This window comes from Periplaneta americana, chromosome 16 (assembly GCF_040183065.1).
Source record: "Periplaneta americana isolate PAMFEO1 chromosome 16, P.americana_PAMFEO1_priV1, whole genome shotgun sequence".
Classification (NCBI taxonomy): domain Eukaryota; kingdom Metazoa; phylum Arthropoda; class Insecta; order Blattodea; family Blattidae; genus Periplaneta; species Periplaneta americana.
The window spans coordinates 35131303-35143925 of record NC_091132.1 but is presented as its reverse complement, the minus strand read 5'-3'; the positions used below and the strand labels follow the sequence as shown (position 1 = coordinate 35143925).

The following is a 12623-nucleotide window of genomic DNA, read 5'->3' as shown; positions in this document are numbered from 1 at the left end:
GGAACGGAAACGACAACGAGAACGGAAATATTGTTAAAATAAATGTATTTAAATGTTGTTGTTTTCTAATGCCAGGCGTTTGACAATAAAGTCATTTGACCTCTTGCACTCCAATATTTTTCAAAGATATTATCATGACCAGCCACTGAAGCATAGATTTTGAGGTGTTCCGAATCCATTTCTTGGTTAAATGGCAAGTTGTAGCCGATTTAAGTGAACACCATATTTTAACGTTTTGGTGGCTATTTCATTCACACACAACCCCCAGAATGTCTGGAGGACCACACCTGCTGTTGGTCGACGGGTCCATTGGACCTAGCTGGGAGATCTTGTTGATCACCAGCTTTCCCTCCTTTAGCCACTGGAGAACGATTTTAGTGCCATAGCAGGTCAGCACTAGGAACAGAAAAGTAGAAAGAGGAGGAAGGAAAGGGAAATGAACCCCTAGGCTTCGAATGCTCTAATGCTGTTGGGGTCGAAGTCAGTCAGAGGACTGTATAGGAAAGGGTAAAGAGGGAATATGGTATTGGATAGAGGAAAATTATACCAAATTCAGTCAATAACTCATCAAGCTGACCAGTGCTAATGGATGAGTAGCCCCTCCCTTTAGTTCAGCTTGTAAAATTATGCTTACTAACAGCTGCACCACGGGAAGGTAGGGATGGGACATTGGGTATTTGTCCAGGTTGGTTCCTTAAAGCCTTCAATGGGAAGGATTAATGGCTCTCCCCCCTGTATCCGACAGATACCCTTTTGTGAGCATTCACAATTAATTTTAACGTTTCCGTTCCCGGGCTCCGGTAAGCTTCTAGTTAATTGTGAATGCTCACATTTAAATACATTTATTTTAACAATATTTCCGTTCTCGTTCTCGTTGTCGTTTCCGTTCCCGGTTTATTGTGGATCAGCCTTTTATTTATTTATGCTCTAGTTCATAATGGGATACGATGTTTTCACGTTCACCCATCCATGGTTACGATCCTCATGCACGTCTCCAGAGGATGAAAATAAAACGGAAGAAAAGGTAAAAGAAGGAAGGGAAATGAGAAGAAAAAACGAAAAAAGAAGTGTTAGCAGAAACTCTGAGCAACATGTGAATGAGATGTGTGTGAAGTACCTGTTGGTAGTCTGTGAACTTCTGGGTGAAGTTGGGAGCTTGGTACACCTTCCTCACAGCAGCTTTAGCTGTCGACTCATCTTCGCCCAGTGGGTTCTTCAATCGGCACAAGTAGTTGCCTGCGTCACTCAGTTTTGCTGGCTTGATCTCCAGCCCCACCTGCAAACCAAGTCAATGCTTACAGCTACATCCATCAACAGATAAATCTCATATTCTAGTGAATCTGTATTGGAATTTACAGTAGTGAATGACGTTTTTGGGCAGTCTTGGGATACTCTCAGCTACAATTAAGTTACCTGATGTTCGTATTTCGCAGGACAACTTCGCATTTTGAATGTCAGTCTTGCCGTTCGTATTTACTTTTGAAGATTTGTTGAATGTCCGTATTTTTATGAAAAGTCGTAGTCATCTGATTTTCAATAAATAGAGTTAAGAACATAATTTTGAACTGCGAATAAAACTTTAGTTTTGCTTCCATACATTTTATTCAGAGACTCAACTGACTTCAATAGTACTGTACAATACTAGTGTTCCAAGTATTAGCGTCATTGGACAAACTACACGTACTTCAATGACACTAATATTATAAGCTGTTCAGAATTGCTGAAATTGGCTCACAAGCAAACGTTCTGATGGGGGCAGATAAAAAAATTTAATTTTTTTCTTCCACAATGTTAATAATGTCAAAAGAAGTGCTTATACACATTTTGGCCACTCGACCGCAATTATGAGGGCCGTAAAAAATAAGTTCACCAGGGGCCGCTAACAGAAAAAAAACACAGTTTCAGTGAACAAATTTATTGGAACGGACACAGCAATTGTTGAGCTATTTTTCAACATATTTTCCATCGGAATTCAGATATTTCTCATATCATGGGATCGACAGAGAGAGGTGCAGACGCAGTCAAATGCTGGTTCCGATCTGAGACAGCTGACTTCTACAACACAAAAATTGATCCCATGGTATGATAAATGTCTCAATTCCAGTGGGGGATATGTTGACAAATAGCGCAACAATTGCTGTATCTGTTTCAATAAATATTTCTATGGAATTGTGCTTGTTTCTATAAATGGCCCCACAGAAAATTACTTTCTGGATGGATTCGTAATTGCGGTCGAGTGGCCAAAATTTGTATAAGCACTTCTTTTGACATTATTAACATGGTGGAAGAAAAAAATTTAACGTTTTTATCTGCCCCCATCAGAACGTTTGCTGTTCAGGTTTTTTTTCGTAATTCCTGCCCACGATGACAGAACATTTTCATTAAATTTTTTAATGCACAATAGACAAAGGAGTGCAACATACTGAATGCTGAGTCTGTTAAATGAATGATCTGTGTGAAGTTCAATATGAAAACTTAACTTGTACTGAATTTTATCTTTATGTTACAAAGAGGAAAGACCTTCTTAACAAGATTTGTTCATCATAGAAGTACAATTGAATTGCTGGTGGCAAATGTGCCTGATTTACAGTAATATAATTTTCAGGAAAATCTGTTTTTTTTTTTTACATACAAATTAAAACGGAGAAAAATAGAGACGAAGACAGAGAGAAAGAGAAGAAAAATTGAATTTATATCGAAGACCAATTTACATTTAAATGTTACAAGAGTGTGATTAGCATGGGCCTATGCTGTACCTTCTTTCCATCGCAGGTCAGCATGATACGCTCTGATGGAAGCACAGGTTCTCCGTCCTTCATCCACGTCACGTCCGGAATAGGATTGCCAATGAATGGAGCTCCAAGCAACAAAATGTCACCCTCTTCTGTTGTGGCATCTCGCAGACCATGGAGAAAGGCGGGTTTCTCTTCTGGAGTGTCACCACGACCCTTGTCTGTAATGGAATTTATGTATGATTATTCACAATTCCAGATCCTGAAATAATTTCATATGAAACTATTCTTTCATAATACTTTCCAAAGTTCTGGAAACATTAACAAGGAACATGTCCCATTTGAGATCTAAAAGTTTCATTATTGAGGAGAAAAGAAAAAAAAATAGAATTCCAAACACACTGAAAAAGAGAATACATCGACTGCACACTTTACACGATGTAATGTGAATATAATAATAATAATAATAATAATAATAATAATAATAATAATAATAATAATAATAATAATAATAATTTTTTATTTAGAATATTAACGTGCTAAACAACAGCACAAAGGCCAAATACAATTTAGCACAAGATACAATAAACAAAACAAAACATATGATGATGAGAATGAATGATAGAAAATGCCAGTGAGATGAAATACAAACAATCTAACAAATAATAAAAGATATTAAATAACAAGTAAGGATATATTATGCATAAGTAAAATAAAATCAAATCGTGCAAATTAGCACTTTTGATACACCTGGCTACTGGAGAAAGGGATTTATATAATTTAGTGAAGAAAATTCTTTGACCACGAAAACCGTTCACGGGAATTCTAAGATAGGTGTTACGTATAAAAGAATCACAATCAATGACACCATTAATAGCATTACTAAAGAAAGGGTAATCAATATCGTGACGTCTCGAAAACAGACTGGTACAGTTAAAATATTTACTAGATCATAATTTAAAGAAGAGGAGTTGGGTACAAATCTGAACGCACAAAGAGAAATGAATTTTCTTTGGATATTTTCTAGTTTAGCCAAATCAGTAAAAGTAATAGAGTTCCACACAACAGATGCATATTCTAACTTAGACCTTACTAAAGCATAATATAATGTAATAATAATAATAATAATAATAATAATAATAATAATAATAATCATAATAATAATAATAATAGTAATAATAATAATAATAATAATAATAATAATAATGTGACAGCGACGTGAGATTCGAACTCACGACCAGCGTCTCGCAAGAGAGAAGATCGCGCGGGCTCCACGGAGCACTGAGGGATGGCGCGCGGCGGAGAGAAGAGAGGGGAGGCGAGGGAATGTGCGCGCGCAACTGCGGCGTGCGGAGTGAAGGGGGGACGGACCCTCCCGACTCTTCGAGAAGTCTGTCGAAGTGGAAAAATCGGGAATTCGAACTTTCCAGGCTACGTCGCTGTGGTTATAAAAGAAGAAGCGCGAGGGAACTTGGACAGTGTGTGTGTGATTCATGATTAGTTCAGTGAGTAAGCCAGAGCAAGCAAGCCAGTCCTGTGTACCGGAGTTCGACTCGAGTGTGCGTCCGCAACTGTGTCAGCATCCGAAGGCCTGAGTTCGAGTGGAGTGGACCGCAGTTGGAGGGACCTGAGTTCGAGTGCAGTGGACCGCAGTTGGAGGGGCCTGAGTTCGAGTACAGTGGACTGTCTCTGAAGGTCTGTGGTTCGAGATACTGTGAACTCGAGTGACTGAGCTAGAAGAACTGTGAACTGAGAACTGACAGTTCTAATTTGTAAATAGTACTTTGTAAATATTAGTTAAGATTAACAGTTCATTGTTGTTCGTAATAGTCCAAGTAAATTGTCACTGTCGTCAGTGGAGTGCTATAACGAATACTGTGTTGAGTGAAAATCCTATTGTTGACGAGAGCGTTTAAGGTGAATTGTAGAAAGGAATTACTGTTGGAAGAATAAAATCCTATTGTTGAGTTGAAATAAAGTTACAATAATAATAATAATAATAATAATAATAATAATAATAATAATAATAATAATAATATGATACTATACAACTCAATACAATATATTCAGCATCATGCTATGCCGATAACATGGTGTCTTTTACTAGGTATGTATAAACTTCTCTTGTCAAGGTCTAGAAGTGCAGCTTATGCTTGAATCTCATTCATCTCTGCAATTCGCATTTTAACTTACTACACTAAAAAAATCGCAAATATTCTACCAAGTGGATCCATCATCATTATCTGAAGAAAAGCAGCAAACTTGTCTTGATGATAACACAGCAGATTTAAGGTTGAAGAGTACGATTTTTCTAGTTGTATTGAAAAGGGAATATGATCTTGGAATGGGAAATGAAATCGCATTCCAGTGAGTGATGGAGCTCATCCTCACCAAGACACAAGAAACATTGACACCTACTTTCCCGAGTAATGCAGATGGTGATCTTTAACCCTTAGGAGCCGTGCATCCATTATATGTCCAGCTAGTATTATGGTCATGACGTGATATAATATGTTTTTTTTTTTAATATGTTAGTATTCTGTTTTTTAACTTTTTGTTAAAGTTTAACTGCTTGTATACTTTGTGACCTGGTAGAGTGTAAGAGAAGGCCCTATGGCCTTAACTCTGCCAGTATAAATAAAGAATTATTATTATTATTATTATTATTATTATTATTATTATTATTATTATTATTATTATGATATAAATTGTATGTTTTATGTATAAAATACGTTGATATTCTTTAATTTTATATAATATTAAGGACATTGCACTTGATTAAAAGAATAAAAAATTGTTTTTAATGTTTTTTTTTTTCTTAAAAAAGAAGCAAAATCATTTAAACTGCAGCTTCAGCTTCCATGCGTACCATTACACCGATTATTTTACATGGGCCCTCCCCATCCTTTACCACAGGCTCAATTGACTGCAGTGGCCAGGACGCGAAACTTACGATATGCTGGCCGGACATATCTTATGTGCGTTAAATCCCTCGGCTAACAAACCCAACACGAATTTACCCGATTATGCAGATATACAAACCCCTGGTTAAGAGTTAGACATTTACGTGCAATAGTGGTGTAAGTCTTCCGGCTTCTAAGGGTTAAATACGATTATCTTAGTGTAATCGTGACAGATCTAGTATCTGTTGGCAATCTTGTCACAGCGGGCATTACAAGACATGTACAAGTGATATAGCACAAAAGAAGTGCTCAGGGAAATTGAAACTTTTCTTTTACAAATAAGATCGCTACAGAATGTGCCAAAAATAGTTTAAAAGTATCGCTAATTTCACTTTAAAACTGAAATATTCATCAATATTGCACAACTTTCGTAACCACTGACCTGACACACTAAGCTGAGCTTTCGATGACACTGAGCCCTTCTCGTTGGTGGCCGTCACTTCATAGTCTCCAGCATCCTCAGGCTTGGCTTTCTCCAGAACGAGAGTTGTAGTACCGTCTGGAAGCTGCACTATCTTCACACTCTTTCCATCTGGTACGATTTCTTTTCCATTGTGTGTCCTGCACATGCAAAGCGCATTAAGATGCATGAACTTTCATTTTACTGAACTCTATAGAGTGGAAGTAGTACAATAGTACAACTGTGCAGATTTTAACAGCATTTATAGCTACCTTAGACAGAGAACAACAAAAAATTATAATACCAAATTACTCCCAAATGAATACTTTTCTCAGAAAAATAAAATTTTCCCCTATATGTTAAAATTATTTTACTTAGTAAGTACTATCTGTATGATTCTGATTTTTACTCTTATCATTGGAGTAATTGATAAGGCATGATTTATCCCTTTGCAGTTGTTAAATAAAATGAACGGTTTTATTGCAAATTAAATAAATCGATTAACACATATCATTATATCCTGCATTAGAAAATCTGGAAACCCTACTTCAGTGACTAAGAGACGGAATGCTGTTATTCAGATCTAAGTTCGTGTGTGTATTCGTGGGTGAGCTGGCGATATGCTGCTACCAAACTACACAGACTTTCAGCCTAATTTTGTAATTAATCATTCCCTTTTTTTTTCTCTTTTTTTCTTGTACGGACGAGGGACCCGAAGGCTTGCACAGCAATCTGAGGCTTTTTGTGCTTACCACTCCTATTGTATAAATGATTGAAAATCAAAATGCATACCGTAATATATAATTTATTTTGATGTATTCTATTACCCCCTTCAATTTGCACATTTATATCACTTCTACCCTGTACATACTTACTTACAAATGCTTTTAAGGAACCCAGAGGTTCATTGACGCCCTCACATAAGCCCACCATCGGTCCTTATACTGTGCAAGATTAATCCAGTCTCTATCATCATATCCCACCTCCCTCAAATCCATTTTAATATTATCCTCCCATCTACGTCTCGGCCTCCCCAAAGGTCTTTTTTCCTCTAGTCTCCCAACTAACACTCTATATGCATTTCTGGATTTGTCATACGTGCTACATGCCCTGCCCATCTCAAACGTATGGATTTAATGTTCCTAATTATGTCAAGTGAAGGATATAATGTGTGCAGTTCTGCGTTGTGTAACTTTCTCCATTCTCCTGTAACTTCATCTCTCTTAGTCCCAAATATTTTCCTAAGAACCTTATTCTCAAACACCCTTAATCTCTGTCCCTTTCTCAAAGTGAGAGTCCAAGTTTCACAACCATACAGACAACCAGTAATATAACAGTTTTTTAAATTCTAACTTTCAGATTTTTTGACAGCAGACTAGATGACAAAAGCTTCTCAACCGAATAATAACAGGCATTTCCCATATTTATTCTGAGTTTAATTTCCTCCCGAGTGTCATTTATATTTGTTACTGTTGCTCCAAGGTATTTGAATTTTTCCACCTCTTCGGAGGATAAATCTCCAATTTTTATGTTTCCACCCTGTACCCTTCTACCCTGTACATCAATTTTAAAATAACAAAGAAGTGGACATAAAGAAAATTGACATTTGTCATGCAGACAAGTCACCATAAACAAATTTACACGTAGTAGGTAATTGGATTGTCCCTTTTTGAGTTCTTCAATAACCAATGCTTTTGTTTCAAACATAAGGAAAATTGACACTAAATTTGTTATGCAGATATACTGTACAATGTAATCAGGAATCAAGCATAGTTTGAACCAATATCAATGAGTTTTGACTGTCTGCACATTATATACGGTTCTGTGTGTTGTCACATTCCGTTTCAAATGCTTTGCAGAAAGACAATTAAATACAATGCACTATTTTCTCAATGAAGAGATATTTTGATCATTTATCTTTCCCCCATATTATGAATCATGGAATCTATTTAAAGGGTAAAAACTGTTGTGCGTGTTCCCTAGTGTGTACACTGTAATAATATTTCACCATCTGGTTCATTCTGGAAATAAATATTGTGACAGCCACGTGAGATTCGATCTCACGACCAGCAGAAGAAGGGCAAGGTCGGCCGTGGTTCAGCGCGGAAGTTGCGCGTGCATCTGCTTCCTGGGGCATGTGCTGTGGCGTAGAGAGGAGAGGAGAGGAGAGATAGCGACCGCGGCAATGAGGGGAGAAATCCAGAGAATTCGAGAGTGCCATCTTCTGGACATCCGTAGAAATTTCCAGTATCGTACTCTCTGGAAACTATGGTTTGGTTATAAAAGAAGAGAGGCAAGTGAGTAGTAGTAGTGTTGTTGTAGTCGTTGGACAGCAAGCCAGCCAGTCTTGTGTAACAGTGAAGCCAGCTTCGATACCGGAGTTCGACTTGAGTGTGTCCGCAGCTGTGTGAGCATCCGAAGCCCTGAGTTCGAGTGCAGTGGACCGCAGTTGGGGGACCTGAGTTCGAAGTTCAGTGGACTGTCTCCGAAGGTCTGGGGTTCGAAATACTGTGAACTCGAGTGACTGAGCTAAAAGAACTAGCCAAGGCAAACGAACTGTGAACGGAGAACTGACAGTTCTATTTTGTAAATAGTGCTTTGTGAACATTAGTTAAGATTAACAGTTCATTGTTGTTCTCAATAATCCAAGTAAATTGTCATTGTCGTCTGTGGAGTGCAAATATGAATACTGTGTTACTGTGTGGAGTGGAAATCCCATTGTTGACGGGAGTATTTACATTCAATTATGTTGTTGTTGTTTTCTAATGCCAGGCGTTTGACAATAAAGTCATTTGACCTCTTGCACTCCAATATTTTTCAAAGATATTATCATGACCAGCCACTGAAGCACAGATTTTGAGGTGTTCCGAATTCAATTACAGAAAGTGTTTATTGTTGAAACAATAAAATTACATTATTGTTTTGTATAAAAAGTTACAATATTATTAATTTTACTAATTTCTCCACATCTTACAAATATTATTACCTGAATGTTGACAATGATAAACCTCTGTATTAAGACGTGCTTCGAGGAGGATACCAGCTTGCACAGGAGATTCCATCCCAGCAATAATTAATCAATACAATTTTCAGGTAATTTAACTATCTCTCACTGCATTTACTTACACTTATCCTTGATTTATTGCTACGTACCACTTGAGTGTGGGTGGTGGGTGGCCCAGCACCTTGACTTCCAGCTTGGCAGGGAAGCCTTCCACAACCGTAGAGGGCTGCAGGCCTGCCTGGAAGATGGGCTTCCTCTCGCGGGCATCCACTGTTACCTTGGCAGTTCCCGTGATGTCGCCCAACTTGTTGGACACTGTGAGTGTGTAATTGCCAGCGTCTTCAGGCCTGGCTGCATCGATGTGTAGCCCAATGATGCCACCTGGCTGGTTCACAAAGTTGACAGCCTGTGTAGGGCGGATAGGATGTCCATCCTTGAACCTGAAGCACATTATCATCATCATCATCATTGAGAGAGAGAGAGAGAGAGAGAGAGAGAGAGAGAGACATTCATCAATTCATATTATAAATTGGCCTGTCCACACCTGTGGAGTAACGGTCAGCACATCTGGCCGCAAAACCAGATGGCCCAGGTTCGAATCCCAGTAGGGACAAGTTACCTGGTTGAGATTTTTTCCGGGGTTTTCCCTCAACTCAATACGAGCAAATGCTGGGTAACTTTCGGTGCTGGACCCCGGACTCATTTCACTTTCATTTCATTCAGACGCTAAATAACCTAGATGTTGATACAGCGTCGTAAAATAACCCAATAAAATAAAAACAAATAAATTGGCCTCTTCTAGTATACCCGTAGCCCACAACATGAAGCACTGCCATACATTCACTTTAAATTACACAGTTCCAATTATTACAATGAAATACTGCCTTCATTCTCCACAATGAAAGCCCAATAAAAATATTGTTATTCAATGATATTTCAATTCTATTTAAAATTATGATAACTCATTTCTTGGAATTATGTAATATTTTATAATTTATGAAAGAAATATGATTCAACTATTTCAAAATAATGAGAATTTTGTAAATGAATCAGTACAAAAATCAACTAAGTTTACATAAAACAGTACTTTGCACACTCATTCTGATCTACGTTACTATGTTACTAATGTCATTTCAAAATTTGAAATTTAATTTTATTTATAGAACTACATTCAAGATAAAGCATTTAACATATTTGGAAGATTAGCGTGCAAATCTAGATAATTACTTATTACTTTCAAATTAAATTTTCTGTCTGAGAAATGTCCTTATATTTTCTCAATGACACACAATATCAATCATCACTATGGATAATACTTCTCTTCAAACTGCCTTAACTACCGATACTACTTCAACATAACTTATAAGCTGCTTGCCGACTTTTTAGTTTAAAAAAAATAGGCTAATTTTACAGAACTAAGAGAGGCATTTTAAGTTACTGGTACTTAAATAGGCTTCACTGAAAACACAGCAACGCAACATTTTTGTTAAATTTTTATTCTAAATCACATGAAAAATGTGAAATGGTTATGAAAAAAATTTGGTAAATTTTTATTGACATAAATACACCTCCAATCGAAAACTGACTTCCTCTGACAATAATTCATGGTTTTAAGATATCTAGATACGAATGGCCTTTTAGAACTATCGTATCCTTAGCCTTAGCCTTACAGGAATAGAGTTAAAAGAGACTATTTTTTATAAGAAATAATTATCTAAAAAAATTATGCTTCTGAGTAGCAGTAGTTAAAGGTTAACAAGAAAAGGAAGAATTAGGAAAGTAGACACAAATTGAAATTATGTGCTGCTAAAACAGCAACTGAAAAATAAATAAATATAAGACAAAATGGAAGTTATATGTGGGTAGAATTTCAGAGGACCGGATTTGTAAAAGGGTATTGAATTACTGATCTTCAGTAAGAAAGAATGTTGGATGACCATAGAAACCGTATATTGATGAAGACGCAACAACAGGCTAAGTGTCTTATGCATAATGGAAGACCACCACCACCACCACCATCACCACCACCACCACCACCACCACCATCACCATCACTGTCACCACCACCACTACCACTGCCACTTCCACTGACACCACTACCATTATCATTCGAATTGAAAACTCCTTCAGACAACAAATCTTAGGGTGATTATACAGCACCTGTCTAATAACTCACCATTTGATCTCGGGAGCTGGGAAAGCCATCACCTGAGCCTCCAGCTTGAAGGGTTGTCCCACAACAGCCTTCGTATCTTCGAGGGGCTTCACTAGGGTTGGCTTGCGGTTGTTAGCTGCAACAAACATTACACCAATGTACTTCTGGTTCTAAGATTACGAAGCTGGTAATAAAAATAACTTATTATCAACGGAAAGATTGTCTGAGTTTCCAATCCAGAGATGTTTATGTTATCAAGATGAAATTTCTTTCTTGCACTTGTGGTGCAGTAACCCTCAATAAAGTCAAAGGAACATAATTCTTCACCATGCTTTTAAAACATAAGTTTCGCAATTTTGTAAAGAATTTTTTTACTCAATTCCAATCCGAAAAAAGTGCTACAAGCGGAATTTGAAAGTGTTGTAAAAGGGCAAAATGATGCAAGATTATATATGAAGTGTCCAGAGATCGTATTAAAAGAGCATAATCAATGGGATAACGTTATAAGCAGGAGCGTATTAATGAGGTTTTACTGTATTCAATACTTGAAACAATTAAATGCAAAGCAAACTAGACCAATACTTACGCTTCACAGCTACTGCACTGATAGTTGAAGCCTCTCCATTCTTGTTGGTGGCCACTAATTTATATGCTCCACAATCTGTTGGCACCACTTTCTCAATGTACAGTCTTACAGATCCGTCTGGTTGGGCTGTGAGTTTTACGTGGTCACTAGAAGGCAGCTCCTCTCCGTCCTTGAACCTGAAAAGCAATATCAATATCATTATCAATAGATGTTTTGTAGGTCTCTGCTTTGTTTCAAGAACAGGTAGCATAATTCGACGATAGGATGAAGTTGAACTCTGATATGGTCTATAAACTTGGAAGGAAATAAGCATTACTGGTACTTATTTGGAGGAAATTCTAGAATTTATCTAAGGACACAGAGGAGACTCAACGAAACTCCTGGAATGTAGTAGGCACATAATTTATGTCATACAGTAAAACTTCATTTATACATTTTATGCGAGTCTGAAGGAAAAAGCGCATGTGAGAAAAACGTATAACTGAAATGGCATTTATTAACATCTGAAATATCATTGTTTAATAATATGTGATTATTTTTAAGGTGGCCAACTCTCCTGTATTTCCAGGGAACTCCCATATTTGAGCTAATTTTTTTGGATCCTCCTGGCTCCCATATTGATCTCTAATCCTCCTGTATTTTTCTTTTTCAGTAATGATCGCTAATTTTTTTATATTCATACAGCCTCCCATATTTTTGTGATTAGAAGTTGGTCACACTAATTATTTTACAAAAAAACAAGTCAATTATTTTGGACTGCTTACTTTTGTTTGATCCTAAGGA

The 12623-nt window shown here is 37.1% G+C and overlaps 1 protein-coding gene across 6 annotated transcripts in view; it reads right to left on the bottom strand.

Moving 5' to 3' along the window:
* Obsc (Obscurin) overlaps positions 1 to 12623 on the bottom strand; it is a 439567-nt gene that overhangs the window by 58034 nt on the left and 368910 nt on the right. For all 6 annotated transcript variants that reach the window (XM_069813004.1, XM_069813001.1, XM_069812999.1 and 3 more), the window contains 6 exons: positions 11841 to 12016; positions 11276 to 11390; positions 9249 to 9539; positions 6078 to 6256; positions 2757 to 2953; positions 1118 to 1276 (listed from right to left, as the gene is read on the bottom strand). In XM_069813004.1, the coding sequence (XP_069669105.1) occupies positions 1118 to 1276; positions 2757 to 2953; positions 6078 to 6256; positions 9249 to 9539; positions 11276 to 11390; positions 11841 to 12016 (1117 nt within the window). The remainder of the gene's footprint in view (positions 1 to 1117; positions 1277 to 2756; positions 2954 to 6077; positions 6257 to 9248; positions 9540 to 11275; positions 11391 to 11840; positions 12017 to 12623) is intronic.